This window comes from Bubalus bubalis, chromosome 6 (genome assembly GCF_019923935.1).
Source record: "Bubalus bubalis isolate 160015118507 breed Murrah chromosome 6, NDDB_SH_1, whole genome shotgun sequence".
Lineage (NCBI taxonomy): Eukaryota > Metazoa > Chordata > Mammalia > Artiodactyla > Bovidae > Bubalus > Bubalus bubalis.
The window spans coordinates 94,362,560-94,386,655 of record NC_059162.1 but is presented as its reverse complement, the minus strand read 5'-3'; the positions used below and the strand labels follow the sequence as shown (position 1 = coordinate 94,386,655).

General features: G+C 41.6%; 1 protein-coding gene across 6 annotated transcripts in view; it reads left to right on the top strand.

Moving 5' to 3' along the window:
* Window positions 1–16,232: 16,232 nt before the first annotated feature.
* OSBPL9 (oxysterol binding protein like 9) overlaps window positions 16,233–24,096 on the top strand; it is a 164,466-nt gene continuing 156,602 nt past the window's right edge. For 4 of the 6 annotated variants that reach the window (XM_025289471.2, XM_025289470.2, XM_025289468.2 and 1 more), the window contains exon 1: window positions 16,233–16,380. In XM_025289471.2, the coding sequence (XP_025145256.1) occupies window positions 16,270–16,380 (111 nt within the window). In that variant the 5' untranslated portion in view covers window positions 16,233–16,269. The remainder of the gene's footprint in view (window positions 16,381–24,096) is intronic. The other 2 variants (XM_025289469.2, XM_025289472.3) reach the window with 2 other exon arrangements.

Below are 24,096 nucleotides of genomic sequence, written 5' to 3'. Positions count from 1 at the left end.
GGGTGTTTGAAGAAGCCCTCAAACAGGAATTGACATTTGAATTGGGACTTGCATGATCAGTAAAAAGTTGCCCAGGCAGAGGATATGGAAAGCTCATTCCAAGAAAAGGAAACACAGGTGGCCTTTGAACAACATGAGTTTGAATTGTGCAGGTCCACTTATACCTAGATTTTTTCTATACAATACCATGGTACTATCCAAACTATGGTTGGTTGAACTTGTGGATGGGGAGATGTGGATAGAGAGCACCAACTCTAAAATTACATGAGGATTTTCCACTCTGCTAAGAGTGGGTACCCCTAGCCCTGCATGGTTCAAGAGTCAACAGTAACAGGAGAAAAGTGTTAGTCTCTGAGTCACATCCGAGTCTTTGTGACACATGGTCTTTGGCCCTCCGGGCACCTCTATTCACAGGATTCTCCAGGCAAGAAAACTGGAGTGGGTAGCCATTTCCTTCTCCAGGAGATATTCCTGACCCAGGGATTGAACCTGGGTCTCCTGCATTCCAGGCAGATTCTTTACTGACTGAGCCACAAAGGAAGTCAATAGGAGAAAAGCAAGGAGCTAAATTCAAATCAGTTTCACAAGCATTCAGTGGGGGCTGCTGTGTCCCACGCAGTGTTCTCACACTGGGGATATACAGGTGAATAAGTCACTGACCTCAAGGAGATTATAGTCTTGAGAAGCTACTTTTTCCTTGACATTTACTAGGAAAGGCGGCTCAAGAGATTAAGCCCCTTAATTTCTATTAACTCCTCTAAATCCATCCAAATAAAGCAAAATAAATATAAGTGAAAACTATATCTAGCAAACCAGCTCCCCTTGCCTCCCCTCACCTTTTATCCTGATTGCCTGGTGCTGCTGCTAAGTTGCTTCCACTGTTTCCTTATTGTCTGTATCAGGCACTGAGCTAAGGTGAGGATGTATATATGACCAAGTCCTCAAAGAACCCATTGTCAAAGGAGGGCTTTCAGCCTCTGTGAACCACATGATAATTAAGGCAATTAGGTGTCTCAGACTCTCTGTCAGAAATTTGCTTAGAGAATAGGTGGGGCACAAGAGAATGAGGTGTCAATTCCATCTGAGGGTTGGGTAGGGGGATGTTTGTGAAATGTTTAAAGCCCAGGGTAGCTGGAATGTGCAGATATCTCCAAGGGGACTTTAGAAGGGGAGGTCAAAAGATAAGTGCATTCCTTTTTTTCTCTCCTTAAAACAGAGGGTCTAGACTTTCTAAAGTGTTTTCTCTCCCTTCCCCGGCTCCCTTCTGCCTCAAAATCTAAGCTGCGTTTTCCTAAACTTGACATTTCACTTTCTTGCTCTCTAGCTGGAGAAAAGGGTGGGAAAGAATGGGGATTTGTTTGTGGGCAAAAGAGACTGTGTCTTATTTTGCTTTTCCTATATTTAAACTCGATCTTTTGTTTCCTCCACACTCAGCAAAGGATAGTCAAGTTTTTGTAGGTGTCTGTGTTTTCCCTTAAGGAGGCAGCATTTTGTAAATGTCATTTTATTTGATGCCCAACAACGGCCAATTAAGAAACATGACAACAACAGCAATAACAAAAAGCAGTTGGTGGGAAGTTTAGGAAGAGAAGGCAACAAACCAGCAACAACAGAATGCATTTTGAAGCAATTTGCACCTACAAATCTTGGCTTTGGAAAGTTGGAAGTACTTTTTCCTGGAAACTTAAAAAAATATATCACATTTCTAAACAGCTGTGTAAAGGAAGGAAACTTCATATTGAGAAATACAAGCCGTTTTTGTTCTTCCTTAAAAAAAAAAAAGAAACTTGACTACTTAAATAATTAGTTGCGCAAGTTTGAAACCTTGGTCTTACCTCTCCCTCCCTTTATTTCCTCTTCTCTAATTCCATGGTTTAGTGAGTTTTAAAATCTTATTTCCAAAACATTTTTCAATAACTCTGCAGTACAGTATCTTTCCCATTCTCTATCACTGCCGTCATTATTCTCATTGTTCACGTTTAGACTATTGCTACTACTTGTTTGGCTTTTTAAAAGTCTCTTAGTTTGTCTCCTTGCTACCAGTCTTGCCCATCTCAGATTTGTTCTCAGTTTTACAACCAAAATGATCTTTTTAAAAATCACATCTTTAATATTTATTCTAACTGGCAGGATGAATTAGTCCCAGTTCCTGTCCTTGGTGAGCTTACAATGTTCAGTGGTAAACTCGTCTCTGTCTTCTGATTCTGAGCCTGATCCTCACTTTCTGCTCTGCTTCAGCTGCCATCTCATTCAACAAGAGGCCAGTCCCTGAGGAATGTGGGGATGAGAGCTGATGCGTCTCCACCATGTTGAATTTTAGCTGATGATCTAAAGCATGTAGCTTGATACTTGGTGCAGAATGTAGAAAAAGTGCTGTGCAATTGGACATGGTCTTAGGAGTCAAGAACTGCCCTCGCTCCTGGCTCATCCTGATGACTTATGTTTTGACATTTGAAGTTAAGTAGAGCCTGCTAGTAAAGTAATGCTCAAAATTCTCCAAGCCAGGCTTCAGCAATACGTGAACCGTGAACTTCCAGATGTCCAAGCTGGTTTTAGAAAAGGCAGAGGAACCAGAGACCAAATTGCCAACATCCGCTGGTTCATCAAAAAAGCAAGAGAGTTCCAGAAAAACATCTATTTCTGCTTTATTGACAATGCCAAAGCCTTTGACTGTGTGGATCACAATAAACTGTGGAAAATTCTCAAAGAGATGGGAATACCAGACCACCTGACCTGCCTCTTGAGAAATTTGTATGCAGGTCAGGAAGCAACAGTTAGAACTGGACGTGGAACAACAGACTGGTTCCAAATAGGAAAAGGAGTACATCAAGGCTGTATATTGTCACCCTGCTTATTTAACTTCTATGCAGAGTACATCATGAGAAACGCTGGGCTGGAAGAAGCACAAGCTGGAATCAAGATTGCCAGGAGAAATATCAATAACCTCAGATATGCAGATGACATCACCCTTATGGCAGAAAGTGAAGAAGAACTAAAAAGCCTCTTGATGAAGGTAAAAGAGGAGAAAGAAAAAGTTGGCTTAAACCTCAACATTCAGAAAACTAAGATCATGGCATCTGGTCCCATCAGTTCATGGGAAATAGATGGGGAAACAGTGGAAACAGTGTCAGACTTTATTTTTTGGGCTCCAAAATCACTGCAGATGGTGACTGCAGCCATGAAATTAAAAGATGCTTACTCCTTGGAAGGAAAGTTATGACCAACCTAGACAGCATATTGAAAAGCAGAGACATTACTTTGCCAACAAAGGTCCGTCTAGTCAAGGCTATGGTTTTTCCAGTGGCCATGTATGGATGTGAGAGTTGGACTGTGAAGAAAGCTGAGTGCCGAAGAATTGATGCTTTTGAACTGTGGTGTTGGAGAAGACTCTTGAGAGTCCCTTGGACTGCAAGGAGATCCACCCAGTCCATTGTGAAGGAGATCAGCCCTGGGATTTCTTTGGAAGGAATGATGCTAAAGCTGAAACTCTAATACTTTGGCCACCTCATGCGAAGAGTTGACTCATTGGAAAAGACTCTGATGCTGGTAGGGATTGGGGGCAGGAGGAGAAGGGGACGACAGAGGATGAGATGGCTGGATGGCATCACTGACTCAATGGACGTGGGTCTGAGTGAACTCCGGGGTTGGTGGTGAACAGGGAGGCCTGGCGTGCTGTGATTCATGGGGTTGCAAAGAGTTGGACACGACACAGCGACTGGACTGAACTGAACTGAACCAAACTGAAGAGCCTGCTGAGGGCTTCCCAGGTGGTTCAGTGGGTAAAGAAACTGCCTGCAATGCAGGAGACCCAGGAGATATGGATTTGATTCCTGCGTTGGGAAGATCCCCTGGAGGAGGGCAGGACAACCCACTCCAGTATTCTTGCCTGGAGAATCCCATGGACAGAGGAGCCTGGTGGGCTACAGTCCATAGGTCACGAAGACACAGATGAAGTGACTGAGCATGCATGCACAGATTATGCTGATACCTGCGTGAGCCTGATAAAAGTTAAAACTGATTAAGAAGTTGATCATGCTGCCTGTGTCAGGTCCATGACCTTTATTTACACATCAGATCAGATCAGATCAGATCAGTCGCTCAGTCTGTCCGACTCTTTGGGACCCCATGAATCGCAGTACACCAGGCCTCCCTGTCCATCACCAACTCCTGGAGTTCACCCAGACTCATGTCCATCAAGTCAGTGATGCCATCCAGCCATCTCATCCTCTGTCGTCCCCTTCTCCTCCTATCCCCAATCCCTCCCAGCATCAGAGTCTTTTCCAATGAGTCAACTCTTCGCATGAGGTGGCCAAAGTACTGGAGTTTCAGCTTTAGCATCATTCCTTCCAAAGAAATCCGCTTGCAGCTGGGGTGAAATGACTGTGGGGTGAAAAAGAACCTAGATTCTAATTCTGGTTCTGCTGTTTGCTAGCTGTATAATCTCGGGCAAGCCATTCAATAACTACATGTCCCAATGTCCTCATCTGTAAAATCGATGTGATAATATGAATCTTAAAGGATTGATGTAGGAATTAAGGGAGAAAATGTAGGTGATGTTTCTTAGCACAGAACTTGGAACTTAGTTTTTGGTGTTTGCTTTGTTGTTGTTGTTTATTTGGCTAGTGGGCCAGTGCAGCACTGGAAGCATGGAGTTCTAACTGTAGTGTAAGGGGGTTAGAGAAGGCAAGGTTTAGAAAAAGAATAAGAGCAGCATTTTATAGGAACAGATCACCTTTTATGAGGCAAGAAGGGGCAGCTGTCAGATTAGTGAGCTGCTGCACTAATCCAAGAAAAGAGTAAGTATATATGGGCATATATGTGGAAATCTTCTCTCTTAAGGGGGCCTGTTCTTCTTCTTCAAGGTTGTTCAAAGTAGTTATCTCTTAAACTGCTGGGGCAAGGAATTCTGGAGATTGGCCAGAGGCTAGGATCAGCTGGGAGCTGGGTGGGTGAGAGAGTTCTTTGTTTTGCATAGATTGGTGGGGAGGACCCGAAGGGAGTTTTAACTCCAGGCTATTTTGAGCAGTGTAACCTTCCTTCACTAACCACTGGACCCCCAGGGAAGTCCCAGTAAGTCAGTTTTAATAGAGCATATGAAAGTGAAAGTGAAGTCGCTCAGTCGTGTCCAACTCTTTGCCAGCTGTAGCCCACCAGGCTCCTCCGTCCATGAGAGTCTCCAGGCAAGAATACTGGAGTGGGTTGCCATTTCCTTCTCCAGGGGATCCTCCCGACCTAGGGATTGAACCTGGGTCTCCTGCATTGGAGGCAGACGCTTTAACCTCTGAGCCACCAGGGAAGCCACATGCTGCTGCTGCTGCTAAGTCGCTTCAGTCGTGTCCGACTCTGTGCGACCCCATAGACGGGAGCCCACCAGGCTCTGCCGTCCCTGGGATTCTCCAGGCAAGAACACTGGAGTGGGTTGCCATTTCCTTCTCCAATGCATGAAAGTGAAAAGTGAAAGGGAAGTCGCTCAGTCGCATCCGACCCTTAGCGACCCCATGGACTGCAGCCTACCAGGCTCCTCCGTCCATGGGATTTTCCAGGAAGCCACATAATTGAGGTCAAATAACAATTTTTAAGTATCTCTGTGTGCCAGGCATTGGGCTAGTTGAGCCACAGAGATGAATATGATCTGATTGGTGCTCTTAAGAAGCCAATGGAAAAGTAGTAATTGACACATTGTAAAGCTTTCTTTTTTTTTTTATGCTTTATTTTTTATTTTTAAACTTTACATAATTGTATTAGTTTTGCCAAATATCAAAATGAATCCGCCACAGGTATACATGTGTTCCCCATCCTGAACCCTCCTCCCTCCTCCCTCCCCATTCCATCCTTCTGGGTCGTCCAGTGCACCAGCCCCAAGCATCCAGTATCATGCATCGAACCTGGACTGGCAACCTGTTTCATACATGATATTATACATGTTTCAATGCCATTCTCCCAAATCTCCCCACCCTCTCCCTCTCCCTCTCCCACAGAGTCCATAAGACTGTTCTATACATCAGTGTCTCTTCTGCTGTCTCGTACACAGATGGCTAACAAACACATGAAAAGATGCTCAACATCACTCATTATCAGAGAAATGTAAAGCTTTTAACTCACATTCATAGGGTTATTGGGATAGGGTTAAATGTGATAAGGTACATACTTCTGGCACAGTTCATGGCACAGTCCCTGGCACAGGGTAGAAAATAAATGGTGGAATTAGTGAGAAAAACATTGGTTGCATGGATGTTTCATGCCCCTGATTAGCTACTGGATAGGAACTAGCTCTTCATCTTTATCTTTGTTGAAGGTGCTAAACACGTGTTTTGTTCTTAACGAACTGTTGAATTGTTATTTAAGAAAAAGGATATCCCAAAGAAAGGAAGGAAGGGGGAAACTGGAAAGTGATTTTATTTGCTGCTATCTCTTTTAGATATGCTCTTTCTTACTACTTAAATTAGATAGAGATTTACCTTCATATTTACAGAAGAGAAATTTCAGTCCTACACAGGCTTACCCAATGTCCCACAGCCAAAATAGCAGATCCAGGACACTTCATGCTCATCTCTTTAATTCTAAGGTCAAGTTCTTTTTATTCCATTTTGCTGCTATTTACAGAAAAGTATAGAAAAGTCAGTAAAGAGGGATATAGAAAATATTCCTTGTGTATATTGCTATCTGTGGCATTCCTTAAAGAAGACAAATTATAGTTTGTAAGGAATAGTATGAAGAACTCGAATTGCAATAAACAAAGTGACTTGTGTGGGAAACATCTTATGTAATATGGTTTCAATAATTATGAGAATGGCTTTTCCTAACAAGCACTTCTGCTGCTTGAACATCAATTTCTATTCCTTGACCAGGTTTCTTCTTTCTATGTTTCCAGTTGCATTTTCTTTGCAGCTCTTTCATTTTCCTCTGACTTTCATGTGTGGCCCATCCTGCCCTTAGCTTAGAAGCTCCCTGAGGGCAGGGACTACATCCACATATCATTGAACCAATGTCTTTCATGCCATATGATTTTAATACATTAAACTGATGAATCAAACTAGATCAGAAGCTCTTTGCAAACGAAGGAAACAACCATGTTTCAGGTTCTGCTTTGGTTGCTGCAGATACAGTTGTAAGCAAGTGAGACAAAACCTCTACTCTCATGGAGACTACATTTAAATGGAAGAGAAACAATACATAGTTATATACCTTCTAGCTTCTTCCATAATATCTTTTGTTTGGTGTGTATGGAGGGCTGCTAAACTAAATGTTTATGTATCTAGGAATCGTGAAAGTGAATTCAGTGGAGAAGTGCTGGATTGAAGGAAGAAGTGTAAAGTACTCTGTCTTGTCATTGTCTGTTTATATATTGTTTCTGTTTCAGACCCCTCATGTTTAGGGGAAGGATCTTACTCTTTTTAGTAATAGCAAATCTAGCCTAGTGCCTGATACATAGGAAACAGTCAATAATTCTGCAGTGAATTACAGCATTGCTATTTAATAGTAGTAACTCTGTGAACTTGTAGTCTCTTGGGTTCATTTTTTATCAACTAAAAGGGGTGTTACTGTCTATCCCACAGGGTGGTTAAGACTAAATGTTCCCTCTGCTGCCTCTAAACCATTTCCCCTCCTTCATAAACCTTAGCTTCTTTAAGACCTTGCCACTGTACTTCATCCCCTGCTATTCTGCTTTGTTGCTGTCATCTACCCATCCTCTGGGCGTTAGTCCTCATTCAATGGTGATTTTAGCCCTGAGCTCTCACTTTTTCTACACTACTGTTCTTGTCATTATTCTCAACATGTCCTAGGACAATGCTTTAAATGCTTTCACTTCTAGTTCCTGGACCTCCTCATCCTCAAATCTGTTCTTCTACTTGACCTCAATCATCCATGGCTGTGGTGGTATCTCATCATGATGTGGTCTTTGCCCTCATCAGTAACTGTTTCACTTCCAAAATCTTGACTTCAGGTGTCCCATCATCTTTCAATCACCACTTCTTACCCTTCCAGGTTACCTGTTCCCACTCCAGGGCTTCCTTGACCTTAGTAAGAAGATTTGTAGTTTTATCCTTCTTTCATCTCCTGTTCTCACTTCCTTCCTTACTTAAACTAGGTTTTATAATCATATTCACAGCCCTGGATATCACTGTAAACTCAATTGTCCTTTCCTGTCACTTGGCTCTCTTGGATAAATTCATCTCTCTACACAGTCTGAGCTTACCCCGTTGCTCTTTATTTTTCAACATGACATTGCTGAAAAAAAGCTGATATCCCTGTTGACTGGTCTCACTTTAAATTCATGACCATAAATCTTAAATGGGCATGCAACACTGCCCAGCAATCCTACTCTACTTCTATTGCTTTCTCATTCTCTGAAATGACCTTTTCAAACCTTCTCCTCTTTTCTTAATTTATTTAAGGATAATTGCTTTACAGAATTTTGTTATTTTCTGTCAAACCTCAACATGAATCAGCCATAGGTATACATATATCCCCTCCCATTTGAACCTCCCTCCTATCTCCTGCCCCATTCCATCCCTCTTGATTGATACAGAGCCCCTGTTTGAGTTTCCTGAGCCTTACAGCAAATTCCTGTTGGATATCTATTTTACATATGGTAATATAAGTTTCCATGTTACTCTTTCCATGCATCTCACCCTCTCCTCCCCTCTCCCCATGTCTATAAGTCTATTCTCTATGTCTGTTTCTCCACTGCTGCCCTGTAAATAAATTCTTCAGTACCATTTTTTTAGATTCCATATATGTGTGTTGCTGCTGCTTAGTCACTTCAGTTGTGTCTGACTCTGTGCGACCCTATGGACTGCAGCCTTCCAGGTTTCTCTGTCCATGGGATTCTCTAGGCAAGAGTACTAGAGTGGGTTGCCATGCCCTTTTCCAAGGGATCTTCCTGACCCAGGGATCGAACCCGAGTCTTCTGCATTGCAGGTATATTTTTTTTTACCACTAAGCCATCAGGGAAGTCTTTGTATATATGTATCTACAGTAAAACATGAAGCTTGTTCGTTTTCATTTTGTTTTTCACGTGGGCCATTTTTAAAGTCTTTACTGAATCTGTTACAGTATTGTTTCTGGTTCATATTTCAGTTTTTTGGCCTTGAAGCATGTGGAGTCTTGCTTCCCCTGCCAGGGATGGAACCCACACTTCCTACATTGGAAGGAGAAGTCTTAATCGCTGGACCACCAGGGAAATCCCAGTCTACATTTTTTAAACCAAGTTGGCTCTGCTGTCGCTTCCTAGAGGCACACATCAGCCAGACCACGTCTCCTCCCATGCTGTCCCATGTGACGCGCCCCCAGGGGTGGCCGTTCAGGCACCTGGGAAGTCATAATACAAGTGACACAGACTCAAATTCTCTCTGTGGATGTGTCTGCAACCTTGTTTCGATGACAGATCATGGAGCATCTTCTCCTACCAAATGGCAGAAGCATGAATGTAAATCACAGTCTTCTGGGAAGTGCTTTGTACTCACAGACGTGGCGCATTGTCAAGGTTTAAAAACCTGACTCTATTATTGAATAAATATGGGAAGATAACGGACTTCCTTCCCAAATAGCCCATCTTGACGATGAAAATGTTTTCTTCTCCGATTGACCAGGTTCTTTAGAGAGGAATTCAGAGAGAGACTTGTCCTTGCATCCATTGTTCCCATTCCAACAGTGACGTCTGCCTCACCCCCTGCTCTGCCCCCCAAGGTGTGAGCAGCACCGTCCCTCTGGCGGTGCGGCCAGCAGCTGCACTGGGTCCTACACCTGGGAGTGGGGAGTGCAGACTCCTCCGTGGCACGTGCTCTGATGAAGATGCACCCCGGCACCCACCCACCCAGGACCCCTGGCGCTTCCTGCTAACAGACAGTGCTTGGCCCTTCCACTGTCAAAACAGTCTCTCCACTGTCTAGTCAGAGGGCAACCAACTTGCTCTGCAAGGGCCTCATACTCAATAGCAAGTTAGGCTTCCAGGGACACAGAGAGTCTCTCACCCTCAACGTTCTCCTTGCCCTGTTTATCTTTCTCTTTCTGACTCACTTCACTCTGTATAATAGGTTCTAGGTTCATTCATCCACCTCATCAGAACTGACTCAAATGCGTTCCTTTTTATGGCTGAGTAATATTCCATTGTGTTTATGTACCACAACTTCTTTATCCATTCATCTGTCGATGAACATCTAGGTTGCTTCCATATTCTAGCTATTGTGAATAGTGGAACAATGAACAATGAGATATATGTGTCTTTTTCAATTTTGGTTTCCTCTGGGTATATGCCTAGGAGTGGGATTGCTAGGTCATATGATGGTTTTATTCCTAGTTTTTAAAGGAATCTCCATACAGTCTTCCATAGTGGCTGTATTAATTTATATTCCCACTAACAGTGCAAGAGCATTTTTCTTTTCTCCACACCCTCTCCAGCATTTATTGTTTGTAGACTTTTTGATGATGGCCATTCTGACTGGTGTGAGGTGATAGCTCATTATAGTTTTGATTTGCATTTCTCTAATAATGAGTGTTTTTGAGCATCTTTTCACATGTTTGTTAGCCATCTGTGTGTCTTCTTTGGAGAACTGTCTATTTAGGTCTTTTTCCCGCTTTTTGATTGGGTTGTTTGTTTTCCTGGCATTGAGTTGTATGAGCTGCTTGTATATTTTGGAAATTAATCCTTTGCCAGTTGTTTCATTTGCTATTATGTTTTTCCATTCTGAGGGTTGTCTTTCAAACCTTCCCCACTTTTATTTTGTAACACATTTCTTTCAGAAAAATTTAAGAACTAGAATATATATATATTGAGTGCTTAGTATTATTGTTCTAAGGTCTTCACATATACGAGCTCATTTAATCCTGAAGGCAACCTTTTATAATCCACATTTTAAAGATGGAGAAACAGAGGCACAGAGAAGTGAGAAAACTTGCCTAATGTCATGTAGCTATTAACTGATGGGTCTGAGGATTCAAACCTAGGTTGTGTGGCATCAGAGTCCACATTCTTAACCACTAAGCTTTGAGCTCAACTAAAAGCAGATAGATGCTTATTCATCTCTCTACCACTAAACTACAAATCCACGGCATTTGAATCCATACTCTCTGCTCTTCCTTTTGTTGCTATGGATGAAGTATCCCTGTTCCTGATTTTACTGGTGAATTTCACCAAACATTCAAAGAAAAATTAATGCCAATATTTCTCAACCCTTCAAAAAGAACTGAACAGAAGGGAATACTCCAAGACTCATTTTACAAGGCCAGCATTATATTATTAAAACCAAAGCCAGAACCACAACAAGAAAACAAAAAAAAAAAAACTACAGGCCAAGATCCCCCTGAATATAGACACAAAAATTCTCAACAAAATACTAGCAGATCAAATTCAACTATATGATTCAAACAATCATACACAGTAATCTGGTGAGATTTATTTCTGGGATGCAAGGATGGTTCAACATGCAAATTAATAAGTATGACATATTACATTAATACAATGAAAAATAAAAATTATAAGATCATCACAATAAATGCTTTTTTCCTAAAACATTTTACAAGGCTCAATGTCCATTCATGATAAGAACTCTCAACAAATTCGGTATAGAAGGAATATACTGCAACATAGTAGAGGCCATGCATGACAAACCCACAGCTAACATCATACCACATGGTGAAAACTTGAAAGGTTTTACTCAAAGGTTAGGAACAAGACAAGGCTACCCAATCTCACCACTCCTATGCAACATAGTACTGGAAGTCTTAGCCAGAGAAATCAGGCAAGTAAAAGGCACCCAAATCAGAGAAGAAGAAGTAAAAATTTCTCTTCGCAGATGACATGATTTTATATACAGAAAATCCTAAAGACTCCACAAAAAAAGTTAGATCTTATCACCAAAGTCAGTAAAATTACAGGATACAAATAAATATTAAAAAATCAGTAATGTTTCTATTTGTTGTTGCTTTTAGGCGCTAAGTCATGTCTGACTCTTTGCAACCCCATGGACTGTAGCCCGCCAGGCACCTCTGTCCATGGGATTTTCCAGGCAAGAAGACTGGAATGGGTTGCCATTTCCTTCTCCAGGGGATCTTCCTGACCCAGGGATAGTACCTACATCTCCTGCACTTAAGCAGATTCTTTACTTCTGAGCCACTGGGGAAGCCCCAGTGTTTCTCTACACTAACAATAAATTATATGCAAAAAAGACAATCCCATTTACAATAGTGTTACCAAATGAGGTTTGTTTGCCTAACTGAAAGCTAAAGTAAAACACAAAGCTTTGCAGTAAAGAAAGAGTTTGTTCTCAAGGCAGCCAAGCAAGGAGACAGGAGAACAAATTTCAGATCTGTCTCCCTGAAGGGGACAGGTCTGTGATGTTTATGGGATAAAGAAGCAGGGTGATTTTAGGTGTGAGGAAATGTGATTGGAGGTAAGGAAAAGGTGAGGTAATCAGTGTTTTGAGCAGGCCCAGTTTTAGGGTCGGTGGTCCCCACTAGTCTTAGCCAGATGGAACCGGGCAAAAACCAACTCCAGATTTCTGGAAAACAACTTAATCTCCTGTTACCATAGTGATCCATATGTCAGAACTGTTATCTATAGGAATGTTAAGAAGTGTGTGGTGGGACTTCCCTGGTGGTCCAGTGGTAAAGAATCCACCTGCCAATGCAGGAGACATGGTTTAATCCCTGATCTGGGAAGAGTCCACCTGCCTCTGGGCAACTAAGCTTGTAAACCACAACTACTGAGCCCATGAGCTGCAACTACTGGGTCTGCACACTGAAGCCGGTGCACTCTGGAGCCCATGATCTGCAACAAGAGAAGCCACCACAATGAGAAGCCCACACACCGCAAATAGAGAAACCCCATAGGCAGCACAGTCATAAATAAACAAAAATGTTTTAAAAAGCGAAGAAGTGTGGTGATATATTACCTAGGCTATGTTAAGCTTGGAGGGTATGAAATTAGAGAAAGGGAAAAATAAATCAAACAAACTGAAAGCAGACCTGATCAGTGAAGGCAGGTTATAAACTGTTGTTCTGTAAGACACACTCAAGGTCTTCTGTTTAGGCTCCAGCTTCTGTTAACCTTATGGGACATCATTTCAGTAGCAACAAAAACAATAAAATACTTAAAAATAAATCTAACCAAGGAGGTAAAAGATCTGTATACTACAATTTATAAAACATTAATGAAAGAAACTGGAAAAGGAATGGATAAATAGGAAGATGTTTTGTGTTCATAAATTGGAAGAATTAATGCTGTTAAAATGTTCATATACCCAAAGCCTCTTATAGATTCAGTGAAATTCCTCTCAAGATTCCAGTGGCATTTTTTACAAAGATAGACAAAAAAAAAAATCCTAAAATTCATTTGGAATCACAAAAGAATCTGAAAAACCAAAGCAATCCTGAGAAAGAATAACATGGCTGGAGGCATCCCACATCCTGGTTTCAAACTATATTACAAAGCTATAGTAATCAAAACAGTTTATGACACTGCCATAAAAACAGATACACAGGCCAATGGAACAGAATCAAGAGTACAGAAATAAACCCATGTATATACAATCAACTAATATTTGACATGAGAGCCAAGAATGCTCATTCATTAGGGAAAAGGTAGTCTTTGCAACAAATGGTACCAATTCATATGAAGAAAATTAAAACTAGACCCTTATTTTAAACCATTCACAACAATTAACTCAAGATTAGTTAGAGACTTAATTGTAAGACCTGAAACCATAAAACTCCTAGAAGAAAACATACAGGAAAGCTTCTTGAAATCAGCCTGGGGAATGATTTTTTTTTTTTTGGATATGACACCTAAAGCACAAAGCAGCAAAAGCAAAAATAAGCAAGAGGGACTACATGAAACTAAAAGTTGGTCAAAAGGCTAAAAGTTCTAGTTATGAGATAAATAAATTCTAGGAATGTAGTGTGAAGCATGGTTACTATAGTTATAATACTGTATTACATATGAAGAGTTGCTAAGAGAGTAGATGAACTAAAAAGCCTCTTAATGAAAGTGAAAGTGGAGAGTGAAAAAGTTGGCTTAAAGCTCAACATTCAGAAAACTAAGATCATGGCATCTGGTCCCATCACTTCATGGGAAATAGATGGGGAAACAGTGGAAACAGTGTCAGACTTTATTTTTGGGGGCTCCAAAATCACTGCAGATGGTGACTGCAGCCATGAAATTAAAAGATGCTTACTCCTTGGAAGGAAAGTTATGACCAACCTAGACAGCTTATTGAAAAGCAGAGACATTACTTTGCCAACAAAGGTCCGTCTAGTCAAGGCTGTGGTTTTTCCTGTGGTCATGTATGGATGTGAGAGTTGAACTGTGAAGAAGGCTGAGTGCCGAAGAATTGATGCTTTTGAACTGTGGTGTTGGAGAAGACTCTTGAGAGTCCCTTGGACTGCACGGAGATCCAACCAGTCCATTCTGAAGGAGATCAGCCCTGGGATTTCTTTGGAGGGAATGATGCTGAAGCTGAAACTCCAGTACTTTGGCCACCTCATGCGAAGAGTTGACTCATTGGAAAAGACTCTGATGCTGGGAGGGATTGGGGGCAGGAGGAGAAGGGGACGACAGAGGATGAGATGGCTGGACGGCATCACTGACTCGATGGACGTGAGTCTGAGTAACTCCAGGAGTTGGTGATGGACCGAGAGGCCTGGCGTGCTGCAATTCATGGGGTCGCAAAGAGTCGGACATGACTGAGCGACTGAACTGAACTGAACTGAAGAGAGTAGATCTTAAAATTCTTATCACAAGAAAAAAAATTTTGAGGTGAGGTGATGAGTTAACTAAATGTAATGTAGTAATCATTTCACAATACACACATGCATATCTTTGGGGTTTTTCTTGGCCACACTACACGGCACATGGGATCTTAGCTCCCCTTCCTGGGATCCTAGAACTCACGCCACCTGCATTGGGAGCGTGGCGTTAACCACCAGGGAAATTCCCAAATCATGCACATCTTAAATTCATACAATGCTGTATGTCAATTATATCTCAATGAAATAAAAAAGGATATCAGCATAAATAATTTGATCTTTAGATCTTCATCCAACTTGATTAGCTAGTAAATAGGTTCTCTTTGTCTAGCTCCTTCAGTGATATTCTCTTTTCCTAGAGCTTCTGTTACCAGCAAATAGAGATTCACAGCACAATACCTGAATAAACAAAACACCTTTAAACCCCTAAAATAAAGAAGTTAAAAATTAAAGACAAAGAAAACCTCTCCCTTGACTTCACAGCCACTTCTAGCCAATGCCCTGCTTCTTAGTTCCCTTTTTCTTATTCTTCACGTCTCAATGTGTTTTCCTGGGATGCCTTACACAATCACTCAATTATATACTTTATAAGTAGCTACCCATTGGCTTCCTATTACATCCACCTACTTAAATTCTCCACAAGACATTCATCACTATTAGATATTTTTCATGTTTATTTGTTTTGTGTTTGCTTTCCATCACAGAATTTAAGCTCTTATCTCTTAACAAGGAATCTGTTTGTCTCCTTCAGTGTTGCATTGCCAGGACCTCAAACATTGTCTCAATATACTAGGACAATACTTCCATTGTCTTTATAGGCTCTAAGAAATCTGCTCTTACTTCTCTGACCTTGTCTCCAACTACCTCCTCCCTGGCTCACTACTCTACTTACAAAGAACAATTTGCTGTTTTTTTGCCAGCCTCCCTCTTTCTTCAGGTCTTTGCTCAAAAGTTACCTTCTCACTCAGGCCTTCTCAATTTGGGAACTTAAAATTGCAGCCCCTTACCCTTTGCCTCTTTACTTGCTTAATTTGTCTCCAAATTACCAAATTGTAATATACAGTTACAATTGTATATTACAATTGTATATTTTTTTATTGCCTGTTCGCCTCATGAAGGCTTTGCTGAACCCCCAAGCCTACAGCACAAAACAAAAAATATTTATTAAATGAATGGGTTTGTGAAATAATTGCTTAAATGAATATCAGATGTGAAATTATTTGCATGTGTAAGGTATTATGGGCAGTAAAATTATCTATGTTAATAAGTAATCTTAACTTCAGTATTCATGCTTTAATTCTTCACATTTCGGGCACGGAGTCCTACACACGACAGACTCCCAAAGAAAATCGTTTTTCTGAATTTTATAGCTGGAGGCGTGGGTCCGCGAGTCTACCAAGGCGGGAAGCAGTTGCTGGCCCCACCCTGGGCCCGCCCCTGTCGGCGATGACCACGCCCACCGAATGTTGAAAGCCTTATAGGCGAGTGACGTCAGGCCGTTTGTTGTCATTGGCGGCTCCCAAGATGGCGTCCATCATGGAGGGGCCGCTGAGTAAATGGACTAACGTAATGAAGGGCTGGCAGTACCGTTGGTTCGTGCTGGACTACAATGCAGGGCTGCTCTCCTACTACACAGTAAGTCCTTGGAGGCAAATCCCCGGCTGCCTTGGGAGTCGGGATTCCTCGGTGGAGGTGGGGAACAGGCTTTTTGGTAGCCCGGTAGAGGTTGCTAGGATGGGGGTGCCGCCGTACGGGAGGGTTCCCTCGTAGGGGAGGGTTTTGCGCCCCGGATAGCCAATGAGGGTGAAGGAGATGCTCGCGCAGCCAATAAATAGGCACCGGTTGTATGATTTATGGGGCGGGGGCGAGCCGTGTTCCTTTCTTAGGGTCCGGTATTTGTTGGGGGGTAAACAGTGGGGCGCGTTGTAGGTAGGTGGATGGTTGTAGTCGTGGCTTGAAGGGTTCGGTCTCGGGATCTGTGCAGTTTCCACATGTTATCCTGGACTTGACAGTGTCCCCCACCAGGCCCTGTAGACGGCCGCGCCCCTTAGCTTCCCTCCAGGGATTGAGCAGCGCTGCTTTCTTGGAGCAGTGGTCTGACGAGCTTGGCCAGGTCCTGGAAGTGACTGGGCGTTGCTCAACATGAAGGATTCTGAAATACCTCCAGTCTGCCCAAGTTGAGTGTGTCTTTCACAGGACTCTCCTCCATTCAGCGGGGGGCGAGCGTAACCGACGCCTTAACTTTTGAGAGCGGAGGATTTCCTACACAGGAGTCTCTTGTTAGCGAAGAGAGACTGCATAGTGCGATGTCTCCTGAAAGTTATATTCTGGGAAGGGCTGAGTTAAGGGCTTCAGTGTCGTGAAACACAAATCAGTGACTGCGGGAAAGGTCCATGAATTGCTGTGAATCTTATGTTCTGACTGTCGCTCCACCCCCCGACGCGTTAGAAATGGAAGGTGGGTGGAATTAGAGAAATTACTTCCAAAGGTATTGTCTCTGAATGGTGTCTAGTTAATAATAGCCAATGAGAGGGAGGAAGCCTCTTCAAACGACAAAACAGAATGTCCTGAGGCTTTAGAAAATAATAGAAGGGGAAAAATTGTGACTGTGGAAGAAGGATTAATGTCAACGAGAGGAATGGGGACACTAGTATTGATATTTTTTCGTTAATTTAAATATTTATTGAGCGCCCACTACGTGTTAATTACTATTGCTTTAGGCTAGGTGTGTGTGGATGTGTGTGCTCATGCGTGTGCATGTGAGCGAGAATCAACAAAGTTCAAGATACCCTTTTCTCTGGAGCTTATATTCTAATAAGGTGGTTCCCTTGATTCTTTTTACTTCAATAACTGCAGAATAAAGTATTCATTATCCCCATTTTACAGTTTTGGAATCTGAGGCTCCAGGCTTTTCAGCGATTTGCTCAAGGTCACAGAGCTAGCAGTGTTATCAGGAGTCTAAGTAACATGGCTTTCTTTTTCCTTTACACTTCACTTTCACTACAGGAATGAGAAAAATGCAGTCTTTGAGTTACTAAAGACAAACCTACAGGAGTAAAAAGTAAAAACTTTCACACCAACTTCCTTTCTTTACATAATTTTGAAGGGGGAAAAGACTGAACAAACCTGAATGAAATTTAAATACATTATTCAAGATTAGCTAGCTATGAAAGAGAGGCAAATGAACATTATATCCTGAAAACTCTGAAATTATGAAATCTCATAGTTCAGATAGATGAAGAGTAATAATAAGTTTCAGTAGAAGTGATAATCAGAAAATCCCATGGACCCTTTCCAGCCCATTCAAAGTAATTTCAGTGGCACTATGGAATGAAGTTACTCTACAGATCCCAAATTTGTGTGGGTCTGAATTTAGGGCCACACTGGAGGGGCCCCAAGCTGGGGTTCTTGGGAACTCCTCTCCCAGACAGAATCTTCTTTTTTTCCTGTTTTTCTCACTTTGGCATATCTTTTTTCTGCCTCCTTGCCCTTTAGTTTCTGAGTATCTTGACAAATTTCTCCTTGTCTTTGGCTAAACATGGCTTTTTAAATTATGCTTCTTTCTTCTCCCTCCCGTTACTTATCCTCCCTACTGAGATTAAACTATAAAACATCATCCTTGCCAGTAGAAGGAGGTATCATATTTCTCACTAATGGATGTTTAGAAATTTTCTTTTCTTTTTTTTCCTTGTTTTTTTGGTGTTAAAAGTATTTGTTTGCAGAGAAACAACAGAGAAATATTGTAAAATAAAATGATTTTGTGAAAATAAGATGATACTCAATGCCAAATTAAAGGAGATCCAGTAAAGATGAGAAAAGGATAGGTATTACCCACTTAAAGAGAAAGTAGGAGACACATTGAATATTGGCAGTGAATTCTGTACACTTCAACATTGTTTCATTACATTAGGATTTGGAAGGATGAAGGTACATCTTAATGATCTGCATGCGGCTGATAACTTGGAGCTGCATCTTCCAGGAAGATTATCTGAATAGTTGCACAGCATTTTAAGCAGAGCAGTAAATAGCAAGTCACTCTAATCACTTGCTCTCTGGTCTGGCTCTGTAGTTGGAGGTCTGTCTATTCTAGGGTGGCCATGAAAACCCTGAACGAAACTAGATTGACCTTGCTTTAGAGTTGGCCTATACCAAAAATTGGTATTGAGATAATCTCAGGGTTTTGGAAAAGATCACGGGAATTGCTGTGAACTAAATAGTTTCACCCAAACCTCACCTTCACCTGGAACTTTTGGTCCTGGGCCCAGACCCTTACCTGTCCTCTGGGAATGAATAGTTTTTTTACTTTACATTTCTTTTATTTTCATTTTATGTAAATTTTCAGTTCTTGAAAAACCGTTTAGTAGATATTCTGTTTAATACAGGAACAGAAAAATTGATTACCTTCTTTAGAAAATAGATTTAGGCAACCTTTTCAGGTCACGCTCCTGTCTTTTAATTATTAGAAACAGTGGTTTATTCAGGAAGCATTTATTTGGGACTTTTTAATAGGCACTTTATATATGGACTTCCCTCATAGCTCAGTTGGTAAAGACTCTGCCTGGAATGCAGGAGACCCCCGTTTGATTCCTGGGTCAGGAAGATCCGCTGGAGAAGGGAAAGGTTACCCACTCCAGTATTCTGGCCTGAAGAATTCCATGGAGTGTATAGGCCATGGGGTTGCAAATAGTCGGACACAACTGAGCGACTTTCATTTTCACTTTACTATATATGCCGGAGATAAAAGCATGAAGGAGAGAGTCCCTTCCATCTAGGAACTCAAAATCTTGCAGAATAGACACCTAAACATAATTTCAAAAAAGTATGATAAATTCTACAATAGAAGTAAGAATAGACTGCTGTGGAAACATTGCCTAAAAAAGGCTAGAGAGACGTTTGAGCCGAGACTTAAAGGTAGAAGAGAAGAAGGACATTTCAGGCAGTGGGAAATATGCACAAATTGGGAAACTTGAAAACATAAAGTCCGTTAAGAAGATAGTGAGAATTTCTGAGCTTCTTTAATGTAAAGGCATGTAGGGAGATAACAGGAGATTGAATCCAGAAGGTATTTGGAGCCATAGGTCAGGCCTGGAGATGAAGATCTGTTAGATTATAGCATAGAATTTGTTAGTTGAATTTGGGGGTGAGCTGTACTGAGTCTTCCTTGTGGCACATGGGTTCTTTGTTGTTGCTCACGGGCTTTTCTCTAATTGCGGTGTGTGGGCTTCTCATTGTGGTGGCTTCTCTTGTTGCGTACACAGGCTGTAGGGCGCAAGGCCTTCAGTGGTTGTGGCCCATGAACTTAGTTGCCCCCCCCACCCCCGGCATGTGCAATCTTAGTTTCTGGACCAGGTAGCAAACCAGTGTCCCCTGCATTGGCAGGCAGATTCTTAACCATCGGACCATCAGGAAAGTCCCCTGTTAGTTGAATATTTATTGAGATACTCAGGGATAAGGATATAAATTTGGGAACACTGTTTAAACAGCTAACCATTTATGTTATCATGATCACATCATGATCACAGAGAAAGACGAGAAAGGAAAGAAAATTGAAGGAGATATAGATATGTGAGGAGTTGTTAGACTAGAAAGCAGGTGTTCATACCTTTTGATTATCAAATGTTTATTGAGGATGTACTATGTGCTAGGCACTATGCTGGGAAGAGGGGTTAAAATGGTAAATAAGATGGGAATGGTCCATGTTCTCATGATGCCTTCTGCCGGGGTGTACATCAAGTAAGAGCTGTGATGGGGAAGAGTAGGATGTTGGGAGGTACACAGATGGGTAGCTTGCCTCTGTCTTGGAAAAGATTTCCTTGAAGAGGTAGGTTTGCTTTGACCTAAGTGGTGAGTAGAGATTAGCCATGTAAGCAGAGAGGGAAAACTGCTTGAGATAGAGGGAATAGATGTTTTTGAAAGAGACACGAGTAAGGAGCTTGTTAGTCCTGGAATTTATGCTGTGAGGTGGACAATAGTGCGATGAGAGGGAGAGAGAAGCAGGGGCCAGATAATGAAAGACTTTCTTGGTAAACTGAGCTAAGGAATTTAAACTTTTCACTCAGGGCAGTGGAAAGTCACTTAAGTGTTGTAAGCACTTTTTGTTGTGGAAAAAACTTTCATAATACAAAATTTGTTTGAAACATATACGAAAGATGATAGTAAAATGAATTCCTGTCACCCAGCTTGTGCAGCTATCAATATATGGCTAATCTTGTCTTATTAATACTCCCAAAGCTCCTTCCTACCCCACTGGATTACTTTAAAGCAGATCCCAAATCTCTTATTATTTCATTTGTGAATATTTCAATATGTTTTACTGTGTTTAATTTCCTTGATTTTTCTCAAACATCTGTCCCTCACCAGTTGGTTTATTTGAGTCAGAATTCCAAACAAGAGCCACACGTAAAACTGAGTCTCTTTTACTCTGTAGGCCTTCCCTCTCTCTTTTCCTTTGCCATTCATTTGTTGAAGAAAGCAAATTATTCTTTAGATTTTCCACATTCTAGATTTTGCTGAGAGTATTCTTGTGGTGTATTTAAACATGTTCCTTTATCCTCCATGTTTCCTATAAACTGATACTTAAAGCTAGAAGCTTAATTAAATTCAGCGTTTTCCCCCCACTTTGGGCAGCAATACTTTGTAGGTGGAACATATTACAAGTATCTCCACTTTCTGATAGTTTGCTTTACTCTACTTCTTTTTTAGAAAAGACCTATTTTCCTGTTTTTGCTAACCAAAAGAAATCCAAAGAGGATTTTTGCTTTTGTGGAAAATACACAAAAAGTGAAAATGGCATTCAGAGGTTTTTTTTTTTTTTTTTCCCCCGCAGCGAGCTGCTATAGAGTTAGTGAGCGCCCTAAGCAGCAAGAGTGACACCAGTAAGTTCCTTCCCTGGGACCTATGGGCTTCCCAGGTGGCACTAGTGGTAAAGAACCCACCTGCCAATGCAGGAGACATACGAGATGCAGGTTTGATCCCTGAGTTGGGAGGATCCCAAGGAGAAGGGTATAGCAACCCACTCCAGTATTCTTGTCTGGAGAATCCCATGGACAGAGGAGCCTGGAGGTCTGTAGGGTCACAAAGAGTCAGATGCAACTGAAGCGACTCAGCTTGCATGCATGCTGGGAACTATTAATACATAGTAGCAAGCTGCTGTAGTTTTGAACTGTGTTTGTGAGCATCTTTACTTTATCTCAGTTTATTTTGTACATCTGTTAGCAATGTGTATCCTAAGGCAATTGCGTCATTGCTTTATGCCATTTTGGCTTAGGGAAGGTTTCTTAGGAACAGAGGGAACCTGTACATCAAGTGGCCCATGATGTCTGGTTGTCTCTCTGTGATTTTTAAAATTAAACAATAGGTTCAGGTAAAGTTTGTTTTTGGATTATGGAGAAATAGTGAAGTCCTATTGACAGGATTTCAGTGATTGGATGTGAGTGAAGGGGAAGGAGGAGTTTGATGAAATCCAGGTTTTTAGATTTAGTTGAATGAATGATGATAGGGAAGATAAGTATAGGTTGGGTGGAGAATGGTAGTTGCTTTGGGGCATGTTGAAATTGTAGTAAAGATATTGCATAGTCTTGAACTTAAGAAAAACATCTGGGCTACAGATAAATATTAGCTTTATACATATGGAGAGATGAGAGAGTGAATGAGTGGGAATAATAGAGAGCTTTAGATAGAACACTGAGAAACACCATTGGATTAGGTATCTATTGCTTTATAACAAATTGGCCATAATGATTTTAGCTGCATAAAACAATACACATTTATCATCTGTGACTCAGAACTTTGGGCTCAAGGTCTCTCATGAAGTTGCAGTCAAGACATTGGCTATGTCTGCAGTCATTTGAAAGACTTGACTGGAGCTGGAGGATTTGCTTCCAAGATGACTCACTCTCATGTCTGTTGGCAGAAAGCCTTAGTCCTTACTGGCTCCTGGAAGGTGGCCTCAGTTCTTCCCCAGCTAACCTCTCTGTTGGGCTACATGAGTGTCATCGTGACAGGGCATCTATCTGGCTTCACCCAGAAGGAGTAATCCAAGTGAGAGCAAGGAGAAAGCTGAAGTGCCTATTTGACCTGGTCTGAGAACATCACTTTTGCCTTCTTCCATTCATTAGAAATGAATCATTAAGTTCAGTTCATGCTACAGGGGATGGGAATTTTAGGCATGGGAAAGAGAATTAGCCTCTACCTTTTGAAAGGAGTGTCAATTTATGGAGGGATTTTAAGCCATCACAGTCGTTTCTAAGGGATTTAGGTAGAGAAAAGAGCCTGCACAGAAGAGTGAAAAGGGACAGCCAGAGATAGCCAAGAAAAACCAGAATGTGGAGTCAAGGCAGGAACTGGCTTGAATACTGTTGAGACAATTGAATAGATGAAATCTTAAAAATACTCAATGGATTGATCAAGTTGGACATCACTGATGCCCTGAAAAAGAGAAGTTCCCATGGAGTCAGAAGTTTGGAAGTCAGAGTGGTTTGAAGAGTAGATAGGAGGCAAGAAGTAGAGAAGATGAGTTTAGATTGCTCAAGGTGTTTCATTATGAAAGAGGAACAAAGGAATATGGAACTGAGAGGAAAGAGTTTCTAAGGTAGGAGTATGCTTAAATGTTTTAGGGATGGGAAGCAGGGTATTTATTAAAGATGAGAATAGAGTTAAGATTTAAGGAATGTAGTAAAGATTTAGATTAGTGGCCATGGGAACTGGAAAAAGGAATAACTTGGGTCACATTCTGAGAAGGCAGTGGCAACCCACTCCAGTACTCTTGCCTGGAAAATCCTATGGATGGAGGATCCTGCTAGGCTGCAGACGATGGGGTCGCTAAGAGTCGGGCACGACTGAGCGATTTCACTTTCACTTTTCACTTTCATGCATTGGAGAAGGAAATGGCAACCCACTCCAGTATTCTTGCCTGGAGAATCCCAGGGACAGAGGATCCTAGTGGGCTGCTGTCTATGGGGTCGCACAGAGTTGGACACGACTGAAGTGACTTATCAGCAGCAGGGTCACTTTGAAATTAACCAGGGTGTAAGAGGAGCCTCTTGAGAAGCCTATATGCAGGTCAGGAAGCAAGTTAAAACTGGACATGGAACAACAGACTTGTTCCAAATAGGAAAAGGAGTACATCAAGGCTGTATATTGTCACCCTGCTTATTTAACTTCTATGCAGAGTACATCATGAGAAACGCTGGGCTGGAAGAAGCACAAGCTGGAATCAAGATTGCCGGGAGAAATATCAATAACCTCAGATATGCAGATGACACCACCCTTATGGCAGAAAGTGAAGAGGAACTCAAAAGCCTCCTGATGAAAGTGAAAGTGGAGAGTGAAAAAGTTGGCTTAAAGCTCAAC